Genomic DNA, 26,509 nt, shown 5'->3' with positions numbered 1-26,509 from the left:
TATTTTGGTGTCTCCTGCTGCCTGACCAGTCAGCCTGGAGGGCTGTGTCCTCTGATGGCAAGGGCTGATTCTCTGACTCTGGCCTATTTTTTGGTAAACAGGCAAAAGCTACATGAGTCAGATTCAAGTGGGGACAGACCTTGGTGGCAGGTGCCACTGTGGCAGCAGAGGGGTCAGGGCTGGCCTGGGGAAGCTGGGGGACTGGTGGCTGGGGTGGGACCACTCGGTGCAGGTTGGTCCTGAAGCCCTCGTGGGCATGATGGGGTGCCAGGAGACGGCACGAGCAGAGCAATGCTGGGCAGGCTGGTTCTGCCCATGTGGCTGAGATTTACGTTTGTTGGGTCTTGTTCTACTCCTGTACCCAGTGCTTGTGTTCATTTCTCTCTTCTGTGGATTAGATGGTTTCTTATTTTATTCCCCTCCCTCCCCCACCTTGGCCATCTGTCTCCCAGTGTTTTCTGTTGGCCTCGAGCATGAGAGACTCTGGGCACATTGGTCCGTGCCGGTTCCCATCTTGGGAGGGCGCACGGCTGTCCTCCCACCTTCTGGGCTGTTCCAGGCTTCCCTTTCTCCATCTTCTCCAGCACCTGCACGTCTTCCCTGCACTGCACTTGTATTCCTGGGCTGGCAGCTGGGGTTTAGGTCAAGGGAGGATAATGTTTCTGTTCTTGTTTCCAATGTCTGTGGTGACTATATTTAATAACCCCATGATCAAAACATATGGCCTCATACACTATAGCCTGAGAACAGAACAAAATGTTTGCAATTGCTGCTAAAATCTAGGCAGGATGATTTGCTATGAGCTGGCTGGATACCTGCCTTGTTCAGAGCCTCCTGGCTTCTCTAGCACCATAGGTAGGAAGATCCCTCAGGTGTGGGTATTGGACTTAGAAGATGTGTCTGTCCCATGAAAGGCAAGATCTTGCACCCTTAAGTGCAGGCTTTGGGCCAGAGCAGGACAGCACGTAGACCAGCTGAGATCTCTGGGCTCAGTTTCCCAGCCTGGAGGGCGGGGCTCTGCTAGTCTCTCTTCTTACTCACCTAAGTTCTAGAGGATTAGGTAAGAGTGTTTTGAAGAACTCATCTAAAAGGAGCTATGGAAAGAGATGGAATTAATGTTTCAAATGAGGAAGGAAAGAGAAGTCATCACTGATTTGGGCCCTGAAGCCAGGAATGTGAGGCTGAATAACAACCTGTGGCTGCTGGGAGGGTGGGAGGGAGGGTGCGGCTCTCAGAGTCACGGGATCCTTGGCTCAGGTCCCTGGCTGACACAGGAGGCAGTTCTGCACGTGCTCAGTGCACTTGTGTGTGGGTCCCAGGGCCTGTGAGAAAGCCCAATGCCAAACCAGGCAGCAGAGACCCCCCACCCCCACCCCATGCACATGCAGCAGTAACAGCTTGGAAAGTCTGTTTCCCACTAAGGAGATCAAAATCCTCAACACTCTACTGGTCTAAACAAAGCTGTCCCATCCAGGCAAAGGTATCAGCATGAGGCAAGTCATGTTTGATGATGATAATTAAAAAAACAAAAAGAACCCCCTATTGAATTAACGAATCTAGGCATTGATCATTAGAAGCTGCTAATATCACCAAGAGACAGGCAGCCAGAGTGCGTGTACCTCCTGATGGAAGCACCACCTGCGGAGTTTTGCCAGAAACTCAAACTTGAATCTGATTAAGCCTCTCCATCCAGCTACAGATTTACAGGATATACAGGGCACAACAGAACATGTTAAACAACACTATGGGGGTGCAGTCAGCAAACTCCACTCTGTGGGAAACTCTAGGTCAAAAGATCTCTCTATTATTTTCAACAAATGAATTGTGAGAAAAAGAGAGAGAGGCAGAGAAGGAGAGGAACCTATAGATTAAAACAGACTTAAGAAACATTATCAATCAATTGCAATGTATGGGCCTTATTTGGATTTTGATTTGGTGAAACAAACTGTAAACAACCTTTATGACACAATAGGGGAAATATTAGCACCAACTAGAAGATGATATTAAGGGATTATTTTTATTTTTTTAAAGCACAATAAATACTATGGCTATAGTTTTTTTAAAAAGAGTCCTTGTCTTTTATATTTTTAAATTCAACTTAATTAATTTATCTTTTTAAATTTATTTTTGGCTGCATTGGGTCTTTGTTGCTGCACGTGGGCTTTCTCTAGTTGTGGAGAGCGGGAGCTACTCTTCGTTGTGGTGTTTGGGCTTCTCATTGCGGTGCCTTCTCTTGTTGCGGAGCATGGACTCTAGGCGCATGGACTTCAGTAGCTGTGCCTTGTGGGCTCCAGAGCACAGGCTCGCTCAGTAGTTGTGGCGCACAGGCTTAGTTGCTCCACGGCACGTGGGATCTTCCTGGACCAGGGCTCAAACCGTGTCCCCTGCGTTGGCAAGCGGCTTCTTAACCACTGCGCCACCAGGGAAGCCCTTTAATTTTTTTTTAAATTCATTTTTGACTGCGTTGGATCTTCGTTGCTGCACACGGGCTTTCTCTAGTTGTGGCCAGCAGGGGCTACTCTTCGTTGTGGTGCGTGGGCTCCTCATTGCGGTGGCTTCTCTTGTTGTGGAGCACGGACTCTAGGTGCACGGGCTTCAGTAGTTGTGGCACGTGGGCTCAGTAGTTGTGGGTCATGGGCTCTAGAGCACAGGCTCAGTAGTTGTGGCTCATGGGCTTAGTTGCTCCGTGGCATGTGGGATCTTCCCAGAGCAGGGGTCGAACCCGCGTCCCCTGCATTGGCAGGTGGATTCTTAACCACTGCACCAGCAGGGAAGTCCCAGGAATGACACTTTAGAGATATGACGTGGGAAGGGGCAAAGGTCCCCTCAACTCTTACTAAATAGCTGCCTCCTATGTATATGTGTGAGACCGATGGAGCTCAATACATAGTCCCTGTGTTTGTATGGCCTTTTGCAGTTTACAAAGTGTGTTCACTTTCATCATCACCTTTGGGCCTCACAGTAGCCTCACATAGGCAGGGATTACACTCATTTAACAGAGAGGAAGCTGAGGCTGGGAGAGTTTATGACTTATCCAAACATGACAGCTATTTTGAGGGAGCTGGTACTGATCCCAGGTCATCTGACTCCTGAGATCACACATCCTAGCAGTAGATGAGTGACTCCAGGGGCCCAGAATGGGGCCCCTGCCTGTGCAGGCCTATCTTAAAAGTCAACAACCACCTGTGACTGAGGGAGAAAGGAGCATCCAGGGGTCAGCTGATGACCTTTCTTTGGATGGAACAAATAGTAAGTAGAAACTTGGGTTGATTTCTCTCTCATGGCCAAACTCTGGTGATGTTCAAGGATGGGCCAAACTTGACCCTGCTTGACTTTATACGTAAACAAGATCCCGACTTTCTATCTCATCATCTCTCCCCAGGCCCCTGAATCAGTTTCCCACCAGTTTCACCCACTCTTGATGAGGCGGTCAAGGTTAAGAGTAAAGCTCTGGAGCCAGTCCCCTTGGTTCAAATTTCAGCTTTACCCCTTTCTGGCTGTGTGATTGGAAAATTGCTTCTTCTCTCTGTGTTCCAGTAGCCTCCTCTGTAAACAGGGGGCAGTAATAATACCTCCCTTATAGGGTTGGTAAGAGTACTGAGCACATTAATGCATCTTAGAATTGTGCCTAGAATATAGAAAGAAATTATTATTATTCTTTAAAATAGTGAAAAGTCTTAAAAAACTAAGAATAGAGTTACCATATGATCCTGCAGTCCCACTCCTGGGCATATATCTGGAGAAAACTCTAATTTGAAAAGATACATGCACCCAAGTGTTCATAGCAGCACTATTTACAACAGCCAAGACATGGAAGCAACCTAAATGTCCATTGACAGATGAATGGATAAAGAAGATGTGGTAGATGTATATACAGTGGAATATTACTCAGCCATCAAAAAGAATGAAATAATGCCATTTGCAGCAACATGGATGGACCTAGAGATTATCATACTAAGTGAAGTAAGCCAGACAGAGAAAGACGAATACCATATGATATCACTTCTATCTGGAATCTAAAAAATGATACAAATGAACTTATTTACGAAACAGAAATAGACTCACAGACATAGAAAACAAACTTATGGTTACCAAAGGGGATAGCGGAAGGGTGGGTTATAAATTAATAGTTTGGGATTCATATATATACACACTACTATATATAAAATAGGTAGAAAATGCCCTGGTGGTCCAGTGATAAAGAATACGCCTTACAATGCAGGGGATGCGGGTTCGATCCCTGGTCAGGGAACTAAGATCCCACATGCCGCAGGGCAACTAAGCCCATGCGCCACAACTACTGAGCTCACGCGCCTCAACTAGAGCCCACGCGCCGCAAGCCTACAGAGCCCACACACCCTGGAGCCTGCGTGCCACAACTAGAGAAGAGAAAACCCACACGCCACAACTAGTGAGAAGCCTGCACACCACAACGAAGAGCCCACACGCCTCAACAAAAGATCCCGCATGCCTCAACGAAGATCCTACGTGCTGCAGCTAAGACCCGATGCAGCCAAAAATAAATAAAGTAAATAAATAAATAATATAATAAATTTTTTTTAAAAACCCAAAAAACATACTTTATAAAGAAATAAAAAATAAAATAGGTAAACAACAAGGACCTACTGTATAGCACAGGGAACTATACTCAATATCTTATAAAAGCCTATAATGGAAAAGAATCTGAAAAAGAGTATATATGTATATATATGTATAATGGAATCACTTTGCTGTACACCTGAAACTAACACAGCATTGTAAATTAATTATACTTTGATTAAAAAAATAGTGAAAAGTCTTTGTAAGTAGACCAAGATTAGACTACAAAATAATGAGTGATTTGTTGTTATTCTTTTTAAATAACTTGGAGAATCTTCCAAGGATCCTGTCAGTTCTGGAAAGAGCTCTGAAACTCCTTCCTGGGAATTGCCTTCTGTGCCAGACTGCGAACCATGTGAGACAATCAGACAGATTGTGGTCTCACTCTATGAAACTTCGGTTAACTCTAATCCTCTGTTAAATGGAATTGTGTATGTGTGTATGCGTGACCTTTTCAGTAGGCAGATTAAACGAAAACAAGATGACATCAGGAATCTAGGTTGTATTTTAGATGTAGAACCCCAATTTCTCATACCCACAGCTCAGTTTCCAGGCCTCTCCAGTGAGAGAGAAGATGTGTACTGATAAATCTGCCAGTTGGTCATCTATCAGTTCATTCATTCAAAAACATTTGTTGACAATTATGTGCAAATTATTGTGGTAGATGCTCTGGAAGACACAGTGATAAATAAGAGAACTTTAAGGCCTTTAAAGATTGTTAATCTTCAAAAACATATTTGATCAAAGCACATATACAGGATATTGTTCACTTTTAGGGGAGGTAAAGCTGATTCATGTTTCCGACAAGAAGGCTCAAATCAAAAAGGAATTTCTGATGAACTCTGTTATTAAACATTTAAAAAATCAGATTATCCTTTTCTCCAAACACTGTGGTTAATCCATGTCGAGCTGCAACATGTCCCCCAGATGTGGACCCTAGGTGCCACATTGGAGGCTGTTTGTGCCCCTGAGCTTGGCTTCTCCTCTGTAACAGGAGGTCAGTAATACCTGTCCCCAAGGGCCTCCTGGGGATTTGGTGAGTATGAAATAAGAGAACTCACATAAAACCACTTTGTAAGTCATAATGCTACTTCAGGAGTAACTTATTATTCACGGAAGGAGTTGTTCAACATATTTTTATTCATTTGTGTCTGCTCATTATACTGCCTTTTCCAAGGTAGGAAAACAGTCCCATAGGTCCAGACTTCCAGCAAGAAGGACCAGGACCAAAGAGGATTTGGAGGGAATTTTTGGGTACCCAGGATTCCATTAAGTAGTGGTTTGGTGTAACATTTTCTTAAACAGCACTTCTCAAACTAATATGTATATGAATCACCAGGGAGTCATGTTCACAGGTAGATTCTGAATCAGTAGTGCTGGGGTGGGATCTGAGTTTCTGCTTTTCTGCCAAACTCAATGCTGCTGGTCCAAGGCCCACACTTGGAGGGGCAATGTTCTCGGGGGTACAAGGTTCAGTGATGAAGAGAAGAGAGGAGGTGCAGCCCTGGGCCCCAGGGGGGAGATTTCCAGGAAGGCCATGGTTGGGAGCTGTGGTTGCAAGTCAGTGCCCCCACTTCCTTCCCATCCCCACCCGGAAGAGGCTATTATTTTCCTGGGCTGTGCATTCGCTCTGAATTTTGGAGGGAGGAAATATGCATTGTGAGTGCTTGCAGGGAGGAAGAGGAAGGAAGGAGATTGCCCCATCGTGTATAGTAACTGTCCTTTCTCGGTGGCAAGCTGCATTTCCCTGTGATCTAGAGACAGCAGAATGAGCCAGTTCCCACCTCCAGCATCTGATGGGACAGCACAGCAGAATCCAGTGCAGACCAGAACTTTTTTTTTGCCAGTAGTGGAGGTGGTTGAAGAGTGTTGACTTAAGTGTTTTGAAGAAGGGAAGGACTGAGGAGTAAGCAGTCAGAGGGTGCTCCCACCCCCTTTTTTGCCGGCTTGCCAATGCTGGGTGCCCTCCTGCTGCCCTCTAGCACCCCAAAGACCTCCCCTGCAGGGCCCATCTTGTTCTGCATCTAAGTACCTCAGTTCTCCTCACCCCAACATTATCTCTTCTTCTATTACATCAAAATTTTCTTTTTCCCCCCAGCATAGTTTTTTTTGTTGGTTTGTTTTGGCTATGCTGGGTCTTTGTTGCGGTGTGCGGGCTTTAGTTGCAACGTGTGGGCTGTCTAGTTGTGGCGCATGGACTTAGTTGCCCTGTGGCATGTGGGATCTTAGTTCCCCAATAAGGGATCGAACCCACCTCCCCGGCACTGGAACATGGATTCTTAACCACTGGACCACCAGGGAAATCCCCCCACCACCCAGGCATAGTTGAATTCTGCCACTTGGTAGGAAAGCAGTCTAATCCGACTAATTCCTATTAAGGTATACATGACTGCTAATCCAACTATCTATAAGTTTTTTGAGTTTTTGTGAGCTGTGACACACATGGATTTCTCCCCACTTCTCCCTCTCCAGGTAGACAGAGCTTAAGCCCTAGGGAGACCTGAGGCTTTGTAGAGGTCTCTTTTGCTGTAGGTGGTGATACCTCAGGAATCTGGGTGTGGGAAGAGCTATGGGGACAAAATCTAGGTGTACCTGGTATAGGTGTGTCCGTTCAGGGGGAAAGCTTCCCTCTGCCTCCACAGCAGGCTGCCAGTAAAAGCAGGAGGCTGTGACATAAGGGGAAGTTTGTAGTGGTGTGGTTTTCACATCGAGTCCTGTGGTGCAGACTTAGGGGCTGTCACGCATGTCTGTGTGTGTATATAGTAATCAAGCAGTGCTTTGCGTTGTTCCCCTTTGATCTGTTTTGTACTTTAAACTTCTGTGTAAGATTTATTTGAAAAACAGTGTGATCTTAACATGAGAAGGCTTAAAAGCGATTGCCTCGGGTGAGCAGAGCTGGGGCAGGAGAGGAATGGGGCAGGGGGCTCTTGATTCCACTCTATGGCCTTCTGTGCAATTTCATTTTTATTTATCCATGTTTTTGTGTAGTCCTTTGCTGAAGATTTTAAAAAATAAATAATGAGGGCTTCCCTGTGGCGCGGTGGTTAAGAATCCACCTGCCAGTGCAGGGGACACAGGTTCAAGCCCTGGTCCGGGGAGATCCCACATGCCGCGGAGCAACTAAGCCTGTGGGCCACAACTACTGAGCCTGCGCTCTACAGCCCATGTGCCACAACTGCTGAGCCTGAGTGCCACAACTACTGAAGCCCGTGTACTTAGAGCCTGTGCTCCGCAACAGGAGAAGCCACCGCAATGAGAAGCTGGCGCACCACAACGGAGAGTATCCCCCGCTCGCCGCAGCTAGAGAAAGCTCGCACGCAGCAATGAGGACCCAACACAGCCAAAAATAAAATTTATTTATTTATTTATTTATAAAAATAAATAAATAAATAATGAAAAGAAAAAGAGTTTTACTGCTAGAAAAAGTTTGGAACTCCTTGCCATAGTAGAAAGATACAGAATAGTTGTTGAGAGACCTGGGGTCTCTGGCTGCTGTGCTCTAAGCTACTCTGTGACCCTGGGCAAGCTCTGCATGTTTTCTCAACTGTGAAGAGGGTCCTTCCTCCCCGCTGTGGTTTGACCCTACCGTTCTGTGAGAAGCTGCTGGTGGCAGCTGTGGGGCAGGACTGTCCCTCTCAGTTCCCGCTGTGTCCTAGAAAAGCTTAGGACTGACACCCAGCCTGTGGATCGTCCTAACTCCCAGCCCCAGCTTGGTCAGATAATTTCTGGGCTCGAGGGGAAGGGGAACTGTTACCAAATTACTCTGTGTCTTACTCACCTCTGGGATCCAAGGGAAAATTCCTTATAGAACAGAGAGTGACTGGGCAGGTTTCCAGCAGAGTGGACTGGCAGCGCGCCCCAGCTGAGTTTAGTCTGTGTCAAAGTGCCTACTGTGTACTCTGTGAGAGCTTGGGTGTCCTACGGGTAAAGAGAGGTTCCACAAAGCAGCTCTGCCTTCAAAGAGCACGGGAGAGAAGATATACCGAATGTTTAGTTTAGAAAAGAGGTTTCTGGGGGCGCCTTCTGCAAATACTTGCTGGTTCTTATGTGAATGAGGAACTGCATCTTGTTCGTCTTTGTGTTCCCAGTGCCTACACGCACTGTATTCAGCTCATACTTACTGAGCGCTTCTAGGTGCCAAAAGCACAGCAGTGGGCAAGACAGAGCCATCCCTGCGTTTCAGATGTTTACAGCCCTGGGGCGCTAAGGGTGAAGAGGGTGGAGCGTGGCATTCAGGCGAGTAGACAGAATACCCCGGGCAGTAAGAGATGTGATGGACGCCGAGTCGTGCACACAGAGGACACCTGTTATGGTCAAAGCAACCTCAGCTGCTCGCAGCTGGGCTTCCTCACACTTCCACTGGGTCCACTCCAGCAGTGGCCCACCCAGAAGAGACCCAGGGACCCAGGCAGAGAGCTCGGCGTATGTGGGGACCCTTCTCTGTGTGTATATGAGCCTTGCCATCCAGAGCCAGCCTCTGGCAGGAGACCCTGCAGTGTCCCTGCCCTGGAGGGAACAGTGGGGTGACGGGAGGGCCGAGGGACACAGTCCATCCCCTGGCTGTCCTGGGCCCTGATGTGTTGAGACAGTCTGCTCTGGAGGGAACGCCGGGACCTGCCAGCTCTCGAGATGAGGCAGGAATGTGCCTGTCTGGCCAGTCTGGGCCCCTGTTTTGTTGAGGGAGGAGGTGATTTCTGGGATATTGAAGGGCAAGAAGGGGCAGCCTGCGGCCAGGGTGAAAACATCTGCTTTGAACCGTGATATTCACCGTCTGATTTATTCCTCCTCCACCTTTCAGAAACCATTCACTGAGCACCAAGGATATCCTGGGCTATGTGCTATGTTCTCACATTTCTCTAATTAAAATTTCTCAACAGTCCTGCAAGTTAAGTGTATTGTTTTCATTTTACAGGTGAGGAAACTGAAGCCCGAGGAACTAAAACTAAAATCATATTTATCAGTGCAGTTAATGTGCATCACAACCTATGAGGTCGTTGTCATCCCCATGTGCTGATGAAGGAACAGAGGCACAGAAAAGTTAAGAAACTCACCCAAGTTTCCAGAGCCTGCTAGTAACAGAACTGGGTTGGTGTTATCCTGGCGTCTTTCCCAGATTTGAGCCCCCTGCACCTTCAGAGCTCTGCTGGTTAACCTCTACCCCTCTGTGACTCCAGCATGGGCCATGTGGGCGAGGTCAAGGTCACCCTGAGGCAGCTGGTGAGGGAGGCCTGGCAGGTGGGCTTCTAGAGGGAAACGGCCATGTTAGAGGCTGGGCTCTATTCTAGACAGCAGTTTGGGTAGACAGAGGAAAAACAGATCATGTTGGTTGTGACGCATACCTTCCCGGCGTCCTGACAGTTAGGCTTGAAAGAAACATGTCAGGCAGCATCAAATCCTGTAATGACTTAGAGCAGAGTTAGAGGAACCTGGAAGGAGTGGCAGCCCCGAGGGCTCCTGGTAGCTGTTAATTGGGGCTGGTGATGACAGCGGGGATGGCACGGCTGCGACTCGTAGCCTCTTGCCCAGAAGCCAAGAGGCTCTGGCTTCTGCTGGGGAGACAGGGCTGGGTGGGAGGAGATTTTGAACAGAAATCTGCTTCTAAGAGGACTTGGACCTGTTCTCTCTACCTTGCCCCACACTCTAGGGTTGTGGGCATAGGGAGGATGGATGTGGATCTAAAAGTCAGATCACTTTGAGGGTGGGGATGAGGGAATGGGCCTCCTGTGAGCATGGGGCCTGAGGGGGATGGGAGTGGCACCATTTTATTCCTATGGGAAATGCCTCTGCTCTGCAGTCGATCAACTTGTCTATCGGGATGGACTGTAAATGGTTATGTGGGTGGTCCTGCCTTGGCCCTTTAACTGTTTGGGGCCTCCATTAGCCATCTGTGAAATGGACCAAGTTCTGCCTTTGCAGGCATGCTCTGCAGCTCCCTATCTTTCTCACAGTGATGGCAACACAGAACAACTTACAGTTATTTCCTCCTGCCCTTGTATGGTAAGAACTTGAGGCAACGTACAGCATGAGGCACACAGAATTTGAAAATAAAGGTGGAAGATCAAAAGACACTTGACTTCCAAAAGATTATGATTTATCAATTCTGTGGTAAGGCCTGAGTACCTGCATTTTTACCAAGCTCCCCAGCTGATTCTGTTACACCCTCAAATTTGAGAGCCACTGGTGTGAAGGAAGGAGGAAGGAAATACACCCAAGATCTGGGCCACTATCACTATTGTCACTGACCACCAAGATGACAAAAGGGAAATACGATAGATTACGTCATTTTCATTATCTGAAATGAACAGGGTATCAGTTTTTCAGGGTAGACAGACATCTTCATGGTACTAATTTCTGAAAGAAAGCCATTTCCTGCTGCAGCCTGTTTCAAAGGACACTAAACAACATCATGGATAATTTGGGGGCAGGGGAGATGCTCTGCATCCCTAAAGGGGGTCTGTTGTGCTGGTCACCCCAGCAGCTGTGACCCACCTTGGGGACACCAGGCCCACTCTGTAGCAGGACCTGCTCACCCTCTGATGCCATCCTTTTCTGCAGTCAACCAGTAGGAGGGGCATCGCCAGAAGGAAGAGTGGGCTAATTCTGAGGAAAGAGCCAGGCGTGGGGGATGAGAGGTTGTCTGTGCGGTGAGTTTGAAGATATCTCTTGGACTGAGTGCCTAGGTGACCAACAAGGTCACAAGGCATAAGGCACTTCCCTTCAGTGTGCCCCGAAGTCACAGCTTAGTGACAGGCAGAAGGAGAGAGATCAGCTCTGTGCTTTGTGACCTCCTGGAGGGGTGGGATAGGGAGGGTGAGAGGGAGGGAGACACGAGAGGGAAGAGATATGGGAACATATGTATATGTATAACTGATTCACTTTGTTATAAAGCAGAAACTAACACACCATTGTAAAACAATTATACTCCAATAAAGATGTAAAAAAAAAAGATAATCAGGGATGTACACAAAGATTTATATATAAGGGTATCTAAAACAGTCTTATTAATTATATTAACAATTAGAAGTAATATAAATGTCCAAAATTAAGAGTTTGCTCTAAAAACCATGCTTTATTTGTATGGTGGCATATTATTTAAAATCAGGTAGTAAAATAATTTTTAATGACATGAGTAAATGTTCATGATCTATTATTAAGTACAAAAAAATTTTAAAGCAGTTTCCAAAATAGTACATATGGTATCATCCCAGTCCCATTAAAAAAATGAACAGTCTTTTTTAAAAAAAGACCATAATATGTGCTGAAAAAAAGTCCAAGAGAGCAGCCACCAAAATGATAACAATGGTTATCTCAGGAAGCTTCCTCTTTGTGCTTTTTAAAAATAATGAACATGCTCCTTCTGTAATAAACAAATATCAAGAACGTGTTCTTTACCCAGAGAGTCTGCCAGAGATGTGCTCCAGCTGCATGGAGAGCTGGCTGTGAGTGACAGGTCCTGCACCTCACTTCCTGCTGCCTCAGTTTATTTTATTTAATTTATTTATTTTTATTATTATTATTATTTTTGGCTGCATCGGGTCTCTTAGTTGTGGCGCATGGGATCTTTCATTGAGGTGCAGGCTCTTCATTGTGGTGCATGGGCTTCTCTCTAGTTGTGGCGCTCGGGCACCAAGAGCACGTGGGCTCTGTAGTTTGCGGCATGTGGGCTTTCTCCCTTAGGCGCGTGAGCTCAGTAGTTGTGGCGTGTGGGCTTAGTTACCCCGCGACATGTGGGATCTTCGTTCCTGACCAGGGATCGAAATCGCATCCGCTGAATTGGAAGGCAGATTCTTTACCACTGGACCACCAGGGAAGTCCCCCTGCTGCCTCAGTTTAGCTCTTCCTTTCTACATTGACAGAATACCTGCTTTGTTCTCAGTGTTCAGCGGGCCCTGTGAGATGAGTAGGACAGTTCTATTCTCCCCAGGCTCTTATGGGCTGGTTGCTGGTTAAGGTGAATGCCTCGGTCATTTGTCATGGAGGTATCTCTGCTATTTGGTGTGTTCAGCATTTTGCTGGATGTGAAGATGGTACAGGGGCATCTTTCTGAGAGTGCCTGAGATCTGTTCTTCTTGCCCAAAGCCCTGATCCCACTCTCTCTTTGGAAATTTAGTTGGTTAAAATGGGACTGACAAATCTCAGTAGCTTGAACCTGTGGCTGGACCCTGTGCAGAGGGAAACCCAGAAATCACCCTGTGTGTCTCAGACTGATAAATGCATGTGACACCCTGACCTGCATCAGGGAATCCTGAGGGTGAGATGGGATGGGGGTGAGAGAGACATCTTGGTCCAACTCACCATTTTTCTGATGAGTAAACTGAGGCCATGAGAGAGAAGGGGACTTGGAAATTGGTGATAGAGCCGGGACTCCAAACCCTGTGCTCTGCCCACAGCATGGTGGTCTTCCCCATCCCCAGCCCTGAGTTTGGGAGAGGTGATCTGAGGCATTGTTAAGTAATGGTGAGGAAGCAAACCTGGGGTCAAAAACTCACAGAAATCCCAAGGAACAGAGAGCATCCACCCTAGATGGCTAAGAGTTGTGTATATTAGTGAAGATGTTGCAGCAAGTAATCCCTTGAACATTAAGATCCAGGTGGACAGAAGAGAATTGACAAGAAATAATTGGTTGCGATTTTTGCACACCCGCATTCACATATGCAGATACATGTATGTAGTCAGTCCTCTTCAGGGCCACCTTTTCGGCATGAATTTTAGGAAAGACCTTTTTTTTAAAAAAAAATAAATTTATTTATTTTGTTGATTTCTTTTTGGCTGTGTTGGATCTCTGTTGCTGCGTGCGGGCTTTCTCTAGTTGCAATGAGCAGGGGCTGCTCTTTGTACGCAGGCTTCTCATTGTGGTGGCTTCTCTTGTTGTGGAGCATGGGCTCTAGGCGTGCGGGCTTCAGTAGTTGTGGCACATGGACTTCAGTAGTTGTGGCACGCAGGCTCAGTAGTTGTGACTTGCGGGCTGTAGAGCACACAGGCTCAGTAGTTGGGGCGCACAGGCTCAGTTGCTCTGCGGCATGTGGGATCTTTCCAGACCAGGGCTCGAACCCGTGTCCCCTGCATTGGCAGGTGGATTCTTAACCACTGCACCACCAGGGAAGCCCAGGAAAGACCTTTTTATCTCCAGTTAGTTCCTTCACTTGCCCAACGTGTGCCTAAACTTGCCACATCCTTGACCCTCTTGGTCAAGGATGCTGCTAAAATGTAAATGTGTTACTTTGCACTGAGGGCAGGTTAACCCTTTGCCTCCCATATCACTCAGTGTGAATTATGGGTAAATTATGGAAAGGATCCCCAGAGTATGTGGACCATGGGGAGGTCCAGAGTTCACAGGAGAGAGGCTGGGTACAGAACTCTTGGCACTAGAGTGGTCTGGCAAGTTGGGAGGGAGGTTTTATAGACGATAAACTGTTCACTTCACCATTTTATGAGGGAGGACCCTGTCCCCACACAATAATAACAGAACCTCGACCAGCTTGGATTTTTCTGTCTTCCTGTTGTAGTCCCTTTTTTGCTCTGTAGCATGAGCTCATGCAAAAGGTCACATCTGTTATGGTCCAGCCTCCTGGGCTCCACCTAGGCTGTGAAGGCCAATTGGCTAGCATTTCTGGGATCAAGCAAGTTGACCTGTTCTGCTGAAGTTCTTTCATTAATCAAAGGTACATCTGATTGTCAGGAACTCGGGTGGTGAGAAGGGAGCCCTACAAGCGAACATCGTTGGCTGCTGGCCACTTGTCTTCCTTTCCCTCCACCCGCGCAAAGAGGAGAGGAAAGGGCAAGTTCAGCTTCTTGATGTACTTCCTCGAGAAAGTGGCCACTTGACGGGGAGGAAGTGAGGTAGAGAGGTGGTGAGTTGGGGCCTGCCCAGAATAAAGCATCTGTGTATCACACCCTGCTTCTCCAGCTGTGGCAAGCTGACTCCCCTTTGCCTGTCTGCATCCAGCTTTTTCTGCCTGTTGGGCTGTACTCCGCAGGCCTGCAGGCCCTGTACTTGCCCAGCCTCAAGACCGAAGAAAGAGCCCGGAGTCAGCGACAGAGACATCAGGGGTTTAATGGTTGGGGGGATCTTACGTGTCTGAAGCAAGGTCCTGGAGCGACACTTCACCATGTGCTGCAGATGACGGGCAGGACAGGGCAGCAAGTCTTCACTCCTGGGTGGGAGAGTGAGGTTACCAGTTATAGAGGGAATTGATATCAGGTTGGCTTATCGGTTACCAGGGAAACCAACAGAGGAGCAGGCCCCTCATGGCCCCTTTGATGAGCTATCTTGGTCAAGATGTTCTGATCTAGAGATTAGAACAATCACTAGCTGGGGCCCGGGGCAAGTATGTAGGCATTGGCTGATTAGGCTCTATGATTAAGAGGGAAGGTCAGTTATGTGAGTAGGGTGTAGGTGAGGCAGGGACTAGTTGAGCAGGGGATGTCCAGAGGACAAGAGAACAGCCGTCTTGAATGGCCTAATAGTACACTGTTGCACCTGGTTCAAATCCCACCTGCTCCTTAAGGCTTCCCCTGACTCCCCTTGACGGATACTTTCTCCCTCTGTTGAACTGCTGCAGCACTTACTGCTTCCCATGCAGTTGACTCTGAGACAGCTCTTTCTATACATCCATTCCATATTTCTTTTTCCATGAGTGTTTGATCTCCCCAGTTGACTGTGAGCCCTTCAAGTTGTGGGGTGCGTCTTGTTTGTAGCACTTAGGACACTGATCCATACATGAGGGATGGAGGAGTACATTAGTGAATGGATGGATTGGTGAATGGACATTTAGGTGGATGGGTGGGTGGGTAGGGGACTAGATGACAGGTGGGTGGATGGTGAGTGGTGGGCGGTACCCTGCAAGGCTAACACTTCAAACCATAGTAACCTACCTCATGTCAGTGTCTAGAATCTAGACTCTAAACTAAGGGAAATACCAGAGGACACTGAGCTGTATTTTCAGTGAAAACCTTTCTCTGAGTAGCCAAGTCCAACTTAAACTGAGCCTAATTTATTTCAGGCCTTGGACTTGTGGGCTCATGTTCATTTGACAACAGCATCAAAATGTGCTTAGACTTAAAAATACATTCCAAAAGGTAATCAGAGCTCAGCTTGACTTGGCTCTGCTCAACAGGTCCTCCCTTTTTGTGCTTTAGGAATTTTTTCTGCCCACCCCCACAAAAAAAAATGTGTCAGAGGAAGGAAGTTAGTCTGAGGGACAGGGAATTGAATGAGCTAAGATGTGAAAGCAGCTGCCACTGGCCAGCACAGGCAGACACCTGTGACTTCTTGGACAGGGGCCATTTGTAGGTCAGGGTTCAGCCCCCTGGAAACCTCTGATTCCTGATGCTTATCCTACATGTATTCCTTACTGGTGACCCTGAGTTTGGCTTGGTCAGAGTAACTTCTTAAAAGACTAGATAATAATTTTGAGAATTACTTCATCAGTGTTTTCTATTTCTCCTTTTTTTTTTTCTTTTTTCTTACAGTTTGAAATTGCTTTGGGATCATCAACGAGCATGCTTCCATGCTGTAGAGTGTACTTCTCAAATTGTGTTCCCTGAAGCCCTTGGGGTTCCATGAAGCCCCTTTAGGCATCATGTCGGTGGGCTCTGAGTAGGTGACCTCTGAGTGCCTCTCCCCAAAAAAGAAGTACTCCTTTTTTTAAAAAATAAATTTATTTATTTATTTATTTTTTATATCTATTTTTGGCTGCATTGGGTCTTTGTTGCTGTGCGCTGGCTTTGCTCTAGTTGCGGTGAGTGGGGGCTACCCTTCATTGCGGTGCGCAGGCTTCTCATTGCGGTGGCTTCTCTTGTTGAGGAGCACGGACTCTAGTCACATGTGCTTCAGTAGTTGTGGCACATGGGCTCAGTAGTTGTGGCTCGTGGGCTCTAGAGCGCAGGCTCAGTAGTTGTGGCGCATGGCCTTAGTTGCTCCGCGGCATGTGGGATCTTCCCAGACCAGGGCTCGAACCCATGTCTCCTGCATTGGCAGGTGGATTCTTAACTACTGCGCCACCAGGGAAGTCCCAGAAGTACTGCTTTTTATCTGTTTTGCATATTGGGCTTCTGTGCAAGATTTATTGGAGAGAGGGTTCCATACCTCAAATAAATTTTAAAGTCATCATCAGGAGACTAGAAAGGTATGGGCAACACGGTAAGAGAGGAGAAATGGGCTCTTTAGACAGTGGGTTTGGCTCACTAGCTGGGAGAAAAGGCCATTTGAACGGCTCTGGGCGCTCTTGTGTTTGCAGGTCTTGTGCTGATGTTTCTGTCTGCTCCAATCTCCACGTGCCGGCTGCTGGCTTGGCTGCTGCCCCCACGTGCCTCTCACTCCTCGCTTGCCCACCTAGCTCCTGATATACTGCCCGCCTGGCTCCTGACGTACTGCCCACCTGGCTTTTGGTAAATTTTTGCTCCTTACCCTCATCTCTCTGGCCTGGAATCTTGACTTGCTGCTTCCCACTTCTGGCACCCTTGTATTTCTTCACCCTTTTTTGGCTTCCTGGATGTCTGGTCCCTTGTTTGCCCTGACCTTGGGTGACTGTGTCCCGAAGTGTTTTCTGTCTTCCTGGATCCTGGCACCACCTGGGGACCCTGCCTTTCAACGGCCCTAGTTCTCTCCAGCACTATTTTAAAGCTGGGATCTGTGGATGGGGTTCACAGGGGCTGAATCAGATTCAAGGCTGGGACTGGAAAATGGAGACCAGTATCCAGATATGGCGATCCAGCGGATGGAAAGAAAGAATAATTCGCGTTCACAGAGAATTATAGTTTACTTAGTGCTTTTACATACTTATCTCACTTTCTCATTATAACCTGGTAAGATTGGGATCGTCTTATGTCTGTGTTACACACAAGGAAACTGAGGCTCACAGTCACAGTAGCAGAGCTGGAGATAGAACCTGGGTCTTTTGACTCTAAATCCTGGACTTGGGTATAGCAGACCAGAAGCAAGTTGGTTACTAAGGCAAGGGGAGAAAGATCTTGTTCGTGGGAATCAGGAGTGGCTGGTTAGATATGAGATGTGTTGGAAGGGGGAGGGGGTTAAGAGGCAGGGTCAGTCAAGCCTGACCAGGCAGAGGAGTGGGGGCACCATCCTCAGACAGGCTATTGCCCTGGGATTGGGGTGTGGGTCCTCTGGGATCAGGCTGATGTGGTTCCTGCGGACTGTAGATTTGAGCTCCTCTTGTCCACACATTTGACACATGTTGGTTGAATATCCCATTCCCCCGCCTGCTGGGCTGCACCTGGGGTGGCCATGACTGGAAGCTTCTAAGCATCATCCCCGCTCAGTGGTCCTGCAAACTTGCAGGCTAATTCCAGAGGAATCGTGGCTCATTGTTCTGGAGTGTGGGAAGAGGAACTGCAGTGATTGCTTGGGGGAAGCGGGAGGAGGAACCTGGTCCCCACATCCCTCTGACTTGGAGCACTTCCCATTTGTTACCTTTTACCTCCCATGGCATCTCCTCCCTGGGGCGGGGGTCTGCATTCTGTACAGCTCTGCCTCATCTCAGCCTTAACCAACTGGGGACTTTGGGGTAAGTTACTATGTTCCTGGACACTTCAGAGTTGACTGAGAATGAGAATGAGTTAGACCCACTCTATCCATAACCCTGACAAAACACCTTTGGCAGTCAGCCCCTGGGAGCTGCCAGAACAAGTCTAGTTGGCCATAGCCAACCTGGTGGGAGTGGTTGGGTAGTGGGAGTGGTCTTGTCTCAATGCCGGCCATGAGGGGTGCATTGTCTTTGGAGAATTCAAAACCAATGATAAAACTGAATAAAAATTAGTCTACTTTTTATTGTCATCATGCACTGGCAATTCTCAATACTGTCAGTGATAAAATGCTCCTCCATTCTGGGGTGGGCCCCCTCCTCACTGTTTGGTACATCACTGCTGGCTAGTTACCTTGAGAGTCTCACTGAAGCTGGAGTCAGTTGACCTGCCTCTATGTTCTAGCCCTGCTATCAGGGCCTGCTACCTGGCCCAACTACCAAGTTACTTAACCTCCCTAAGCCTCCATTTTCTGATCTGTAAAATGGAGCTAAGAATGGTACCTGCAAATATTAAAAGAGAGAATAAAAATATAGTTAGCTTGCAGAGAGAAAAGCTGGATGTAAATGCTGGGATGTCCACATTGCTATACAAAATCTATCTCAGGGTGTGAGATTTGGGTCACGCCCAGATTATTCTTTGGCGGTGAAGAATTCGGTGGTAATTGAGCCAGGCTCTTCCATGAAGCTTAGGAGCTGGTGTTGGAGACAGCAACACTATTTTTGAGTTCTGAGAAGCTGGTCTAGGTTTACTCCTCATCTGATTCCTGGGCAGACAACAGGAGACCCTCATGGAGTGCCACCCTGGGCCCTGCCGAGTTCTGTCTGTGACTGTGACGCTGATCTTCACGCAGCCTGCTCTGTTCTCCCGGGGCACTGAGTGAGTGAGGGGCTGGGCCCTCAGCCTGCGAAGAGGGGCGTGTTCCTGACATACTTGCAGGAAAGCAGCTGGCAGGAGCAGGGAAGGTAGTTTCTGTGTCTTGTGGATTTACTGTCCTTCGCGGAAACCCTCCTACGTGACTTTTGCAAACCAGCCTCGGGCTCAGCATTCCACCCACCCCCGCCTACTGCTTTTCTACTGTGCTGGATAGCTAAGTCCTTTGTCAGGCGTTATCTCATGATTTCCCCAACAGCCCTGTGAGGTGGACAGGCGGGGTTTTCTCATCCACATTTGACAAGGGAGGACCCTGAGGCCCAGGGAGTTGAACAGGCTGCCCAGGGTTATGACCAGTTAGTGAACAGGCCCTGACCAGAACCCAAGTCTCCAGACATCAGCCCAGAGATGGAATTTGGAGGGTGAAGGGCAAGCTTCATTTCTGTTCAGAGTTTTCATGGGCTCTTAGGAGCTTTCTGACAGGAAGCTTTCTGAGGTGAAACCTCAGGTGGCAGGTGGAGGAAAACAACTGAGAAGGCAGCTCCTTGTCCAAGCCCACGAAGCTTTGGTGGCAGGTCACGGGGACCAGGAATTGGACCTCCGGACTACCCTCCCTTTGCTGCATTCAGGTTAGGAACTGACTCTCTTGCTAGGGAGGCGGGAATAGGAATATGCATGCTCTGCCTATGTACATCAGTGTTTCAGCATTCCCATAATTTTTGAATTAGTGTTGGCAATCACTTCCCTTATGGTCGGATGGCTCCTCTCTGCTCCCTCCTGGGATATACCCTGGGTGGCTCTGTTCTAACCTAGAGGGGCTCTCGCTGTCCACCCCTTGCCCCGTAGCCTAGCTGAGCAACTTCTGCATCCCAGGGCCTGAATTTCTGGCTTCAGAGCCTTCCTGATGGGCAGACAAGGGCTCATCACCATCACTGCTTCCACCTGCACTTGGGTCTTCTGGGGGGCGTGACGAAGCCACCTCAGGTCTGGCTTTCGTGTATCTGCTGTGGGTACAGTGACCAGGGGGTGCCCAACTGCAAACTTCCATTCCTGTTATTTCCCAGAGCCCTGGGTGGTCTTCTGCCTTGATTTGCAAATCAAGCAAAAACTGTCCTGGTGGAAGAGATGATACTCCTCCCCCCCTTACTTTTCTCCCCTCCCATCCTTTTCTCCCCTCCCATCCTCCTTCTAATGATCAGATCAAAGAACTAAGGGAGAGGGTAATATATCAATACTGAAGAGGGCAAGGAATAATATGGGTAACAGTGGTGTACTTTTTTCATCTAGAAAATGGAGATAATCAGAAGACTGTTGTAAGCTGGTGTTTCTCAGCTTAGACTGCACGGCACGGTCACCCGGAAAGCTTTTAAATATCTTGATTCCCAGGCTGCAGCCCAGACCCTGGAGATCAGAATCTCGGGAGGTAGAACCCAGGCAGCAGTAATTTTAAAATTCCCTGGGACTTCCCTGGTGGCCCAGTGGTTAAGACTCTGCGCTTCCACTGCAGGGGGCATGGATTCGATCTCTCGATCTCTGGTTGGGGAGCTGAGATCCCGCATGCCGTGCAGTGTGGCCAAAAAAAAAAATTCCCCTGGTGATTCCAGTATGCAGCCAGGGTTGAGAACCACTGCTCTAAGGATGAAAAGAGTTGGTTAATTGCTTAGAAAAAAGACATCCCCATATCTGGTTGTGCACTGGAATCGTCAGGGGGTGGGGTGGGGATGTGTTAAAATCGCACTGATGCCCTGGCCACACGTTGCAGACAGACCATGTAGATCAGTGACGTCTGCCTTCACGTGAGCAACTAACTAATAAGACGTAATAGTCACCATTTACTGGAGCTGCCTGTGGGCCGGCATGACATATTTCCAGTCTTCACAATTCCCTGGTAGGGAATCACAGTTCCCATTTTACAGATGAGGAAACTGCTGCTCAAAGCAGATAGCCAGGTGGTGTAAGTTTCCTGAGGCCAGGCCTATCTGACCCGGAAGGCTGCTCTCCCTGCCCAAGGCCTCCCTGCCCCAGGGCTGGCCTCGTGGAGCATATTCTGCACACTTCCCAGTACCAGCTCAAGGAGAGGGGAAAACCAGCAAGTGGCCTTGGCTCTCCTTGAGGCTCCCCAGGGCAGGTTGAGTAGAGGACTGCTGTCCCGTGAAGAGAGGGAAGATGAGTGACATTACTTGGTATTTGGCTCTGTGTTAGTCACATACTGTCAGAATACCTCCTTTTGGCTGGAGGAAGACACCTGCTCATGTTAGGCCTGCACCCCAGTCACCTCTCATTGCCGCAGCTGCTCTCACAGAGAGAACACTCAACCAGGAAGAGCAGACACTCATTTGCTTTTTGAGAGTTTGAGGAATTTTTCAGGCATGTGATACAGAAAAATGCCTCCGTTTCCCTCACAGGAAAAGGGAAAGCTTTGTGAAGGTAACCTGAAATATTTAGCTCTGCCTTATAAAATCCCTATGCCTCCACCTCTGTGCTCTGTAAACTTAAACAAATCGCTTAAAATCCTTAAGCTTTGGTTTTCCCATCCCTCAGGGCTGCCAATGCCAGGCCCCTTGAGGTGTCAGAGAGAGAGGAAAGGAGTGTGGCCATCCTGACACAGAGACTTACAGCTGCCTGGGACTGGAGGCTTTGTCCAGTGTTTGGTGGCACCCACAAAGCAACCTGATGTCCCAAGGCCCAAAGCAGCTTCCAGTGACCAGAGATCTCACTGAATGTGTTCCCTCTGACTTTGGGAGGCTTGGCTTCACTCCACCTGTGTCAACCCCTAGTGTGTAGAGAGCCCAGAGCCAATATTTGGGGCATAAATAGCTGAGTTAACTCTAATAGTTTAGAGTTAGCAGACAGTGTGATAGACATTTGGCTCCACAAAGGCTTCCCAGCCCAGCCAAGCAGCCAGGGCCCTCTCCCTTCCCAGAGCTCCATCTGTATCTGATGTGTGTGCCTCTGGTCCCTGCCCCTTACTGTGCAGCTCAGAGCCTGGCACAGGGTAGATGATCAGGTAGCACTGGGTGATTGGGGGATGTGGGGATGGAGAGATGCATGAACATGTGTTTGGCAACATCTCTAAGGTGGTTGCCATAGAATGCTATTTAAGTGTTGGCATATCTATTCCTTACTTGCTCTACTTGACTTTTTTTTTTTAATCACTTTGGCTTATTTTGAAGGCTGTCTCACTAAGGATTATTCTAGTAATGGAGTGGTTCAGATGTGATGCTGTTTTCTGAGGTTGAGGCAAATATCCAGAGCACTTGTGTGTAACTTTTACTCCAGAGCCACTAAGAGAGTACCTCCAAAGTGTGGAGTCTCATGGCCCCTGTTTAGCCATTAAGCTGAACCTTAAAATTTCCTGAGTTGTGTCTCAAGCAGTGGATATTGTGGTTGGCAAGAAAACATGGGGCACTGGTGGAAGGGGAGTGGGAAGACTCACCGGAGGGTGGCCACTGGGCAGTCACCAGGAACTTCGAGTGGCCCCCACCGATTGCCTAGACTGAGATGGTGAAACAGGAGGCCACTGCCCTTCCCTGTGTGTATGTGTGTGTGTGTGTGTGTGTGTGTGTGTGTTGGGGGGGGCGCTGCTTCTGGAGCACCCAGAGAGGCTCTCCTAGGGCCACCTGCCACTCTGGCAAGGACACCATTTCATGATTGCTGTCTGGGTCCCTGGAGTGAAGGATTTTCAGGCCCAGCCTGAAGGGCACTGAGCGTCATCTTGACTCCTTTAACTATCTTAGTGGTTTTGTGAACAGTGGGCTGGGCACTCGGCCCTGGGGCCTGACATTGCCATTAACTCTGTGATGACCTCAGGTGAGTCACTTGATGTCTCCTGTGCCTCAGTTTCCTAACATTTTACGATTCTGTGGTCCTATCAGTCTTCTCACCGTGATGAACACCCACTGTGCTTACTAACAATGTTAGGCTGCCTCCACCCTGCCCTCACCTCCACCAGGATCCCCCCGAACCCAGCTGACATAGCCTCTGGCCTCGTCCTTAAGTGCATCATCCTCATATTAGCTCTGTCCCCTATAGTCTGACTACTTGGCTCATGTCAGGTAATTGAGATTTTTATTTGTTGGGAGGGGTTGGAAACAAAGGTACAAACATGAGACCATAGAGGTGCTTTGTCCCCTCACAATTCCAAATAGGTGAATTTGTACTTGCTTCCAGATAAGGGAGGCCCAAACAGATGATTGTTACTGTTAGTATTTTGACCATGCTGACCATTTTTGCTTTTTATTTTTTGATGTATGTATTTATTTATTTATGCCGCACCTCACAGCACATGGGATCTTAGCTCCCCGGCCAAACCCGTGCCCCCTGCAGTGGGAGCATGGAATCTTAACCACTGGACCACCAGGAAAGTCCTGCTTTTCCTTAAAAATCTTTTCATTAAGTAGTATAAACCTCTGGACATTGTGATTTCATCTGGTAGACACAAGACAGGGGTTCTAGCTGAGGCTTTGGAACGATGAGGCTGTGTCATCCAGATCAAACCAGTAGCCTTTCAGGGCCTCAGTGTTCCCATCTGTACACTGGGAGTGACAATACCAACATTCGTTCCTAGTAAAAGGTAAAGGATTCGTATGAACAGAAGGGAAGCCCAGTACTTACTCTGTCTCAGTCACTGGTTGATGGCCAGGTGGGGATGCTGGCTGGTGGCATGATTTGTCCTGCCCTGGAAGAATGACTCTGAGTCACTGTAGCCTAGGGGTGACAACCAGGTCACTTCCCCAGTAACCACAGTGATGCCCTCCTTGTGTGGGTCTGTGTCCCCACAGCGGCCAGTTCGCCATCGTGAAGAAATGCCGAGAGAAGAGCACAGGGCTGGAGTATGCAGCCAAGTTCATCAAGAAGCGGCAGAGACAGGCCAGCCGGCGAGGTGTGTGCCGGGAGGAGATCGAGCGGGAGGTGAGCATCCTGCGGCGGGTGCTGCATCCCAACGTCATCACGCTGCACGACGTCTTCGAGAACCGCACTGACGTGGTGCTCATCCTCGAGCTGTGAGTGGGTGCCTGGGACTGGGGGGGCGGGGCAGCAGGGCGCAGGGGAGCTGCAGCCACAGGCCCCAGAGGGAGCAACAACCTGACAGAAGCCGGACCTGGAGGAGGTGAAGTCAGTGGGAAGTGGTTTCCCTCATTTACCCCATTCTCCTCCTGAACCCGGGCTTGCTGTGCAGCAGGGACTGAGGGCGAGGGTCTAGGTCTGACTTTCACTGGGCCCTGGGGATCAGAGGGACGAAGTGGGGAGTGCTGGGGTACTTTCCTGGCTGGTGAGCACGTGGGAGGATGGGGGGGGGGGCAGAGGGTGGAAGGCGGAGCAGGGGGCTGTCAGGGAGAGTCTGTTCTATGAGGAAGGGAAGAACAAACATCCTCCAGGCTCTGCAAAGGCCTTCTCAGTCCTTTTCTGGGAACCTCCCCCTGCCTTTGTGCTGTGTTTGATGCCTTTATTGTTATCATAGTAACTATTGCTTAGAGGGCCCTGCTGTAAGCCAAGCATTTGCTAGGTCCTTCGTGTTGTCTCGTTCAGTCTTCACAGGGAGCTGTTTTGAGGGTAGTGTCCCACTTAGGCCAAGAGGACTTTGTATTCACTTTGCTGAGAATGTCTGTTACTTCATTTAATCCTCATAACAATCCTATCCCATGGAGACTCTTATTACCTCCATGTTACAGACAAGAACACTGAGAGGCTGGGTCATTTACAAGATCCTACAACCAGGAAGTGGCGGGGCCAGAGCTATGCGCTTGAGGTGGGATGGCCTTGGGCTGGCCCTGCAGGGGAATCCTTCACAGTCTGGTGGAATTTGGATGGGTAACACCACGACTCTAGGAGTTGGTTGGCCAACTGGTGTCCCTCCTGGAGATGCCCCCCATGGACTGGGGAGGTGGAGGTGGGCCTCCGGCGGTTAGTAGAGTTTGAGTTGGGCTGTGGCACAAGTTGAAATGGCTGTGTCTAGTCAAGCAGCAAGACCGAGTGTCAAGAATGTTCTGAGCCTCAGAGGCGTGAGGCATCTGCCAGTTAGCAGAGTAGTGGCAACATTTGTCTCAGCAATCCCTGACTTTGTGACCTGGGGCAAGTCACCTCACCCCTCTGAGATTCAGCTCTCATGTATGAAGCAGGCAGCCATCCTTAACCTGCCTGTGGGTTGGGTGGACCACCTGGCATTTGAGACCATTCTAATTTGAGAACTATGCTCTGGTGTTGTCAGCCTATAGATTTATGTAGCAGATGGGCATTTGCATACTTTTGCATTGGATTCTTAAATTATCCATCTCAATGTTTAAGTGCATAGAATTACCCATGCTCTCCCTTTGTCTAACTCCCAATGTCCTCTGTGTTTCTCCCAGGGACCTCTTAGCCAATTAGACCAGTCAGTGTATACACCTGCCTCACTCAGACAAGCCTGGTGGGTTCCCACAGATGTAGCCAGCCATGTGGATGGCCCGAGGTGTGGCAAGCCCCAAGGCTAAGGGTTAGCACCGGTTCCCAGCAGAGAGTGACAAGCCCACCTTTGCTGGGAAAGCCAGGCCAGTTCTTTAAAAGTCTGATGTCAAAACTTTACAACAACTAAAAAGAAATTACATTCATATGCCTACCACCCAAACACAGCTATTTGTTTCCCTGTGGTTCCTCTCAGTCTTTATCTATTTGCATGCAATCATTGTACATGTACAATTTCCTGCTCTACTTTTCCCCCAGTTAACATAATGCCATGAATAGCTTTTTCCCTTTTAACTGACTATATCATGTTTCATTACATTGCATACCCCGTATCTCCCTGTTGTTGGACATTTGGTGTTTTAATTTCCAGCTTTTAAGCATTACACATTTTACTGCCATAAAACAACTTTCTTCCTGTGTTTTCCCCCTTTTCTTTTGGATTAATTTTTTTAGACAGATCCTCAGGAATGGGGCAATCGGGCTGACATTTTTAGGGCTCTTGGTATCCTCACTTTCATAGGACAGTTTAACCAGCGCCACGTGCAACATGGGAGCGTTTCTTTCTGCCTGCAGCCTTGCCAGCCCTGGGTCATTTGTTTTAAAGCAGGGATCATTATTGTCTTTTACAGTTATGATACTTTTTTAATTGGCATTTTCTGTCATTGCTGGGGAAGTTGTCTGTTACTCCCTGTTTGTAGAACCCCAGGATTTGGGGTCTCGGATGCTCTTGAGATGTCCCTGTTTCTCCCAGCAGGCTTCATGGCTAACCAAGAGTTACATGCCCTCTTCTTGTGAGCTGTCACCGCCCGTAACATCAGTTGTCACACTGGTGCTCCTGTGAGCTGCCGTGTTTGTGAAGTTCTGTCTGTTCGTAGTTTCTGTGTCTCCTCCTTTACTTTCAAGCTGCCTCATTGTCTCAGGGTGCCTGGCTATGGAGCTAGGGATTGCTAAGACAGTGCCTCAGTCCTGTGTGACCAGGGTCTGAGAGGAGGACCTTCCAGGAGAGAAGGGCTTTTCATGGGCTTTTTTTTTTTTTTTTTGCGGTACGCGGGCC

At 48.4% G+C, this 26,509-nt stretch overlaps 1 protein-coding gene across 1 annotated transcript in view; it reads left to right on the top strand.

The window, feature by feature from the left end:
• Positions 1-26,509, top strand: part of DAPK2 (death associated protein kinase 2) — a 115,651-nt gene that overhangs the window by 36,247 nt on the left and 52,895 nt on the right. The window contains exon 2 of the mRNA XM_007450694.1: positions 23,796-24,017. Coding sequence (XP_007450756.1) covers positions 23,796-24,017 — 222 coding nt within the window. The remainder of the gene's footprint in view (positions 1-23,795; positions 24,018-26,509) is intronic.

Source organism: Lipotes vexillifer, unplaced genomic scaffold, assembly GCF_000442215.2.
Source record: "Lipotes vexillifer unplaced genomic scaffold, Lipotes_vexillifer_v1.1 scaffold1019, whole genome shotgun sequence".
NCBI classification, from domain to species: domain Eukaryota; kingdom Metazoa; phylum Chordata; class Mammalia; order Artiodactyla; family Lipotidae; genus Lipotes; species Lipotes vexillifer.
The sequence above is the reverse complement of the archived record's forward strand: the minus strand, read 5'-3'. Positions and strand labels throughout refer to the sequence as shown.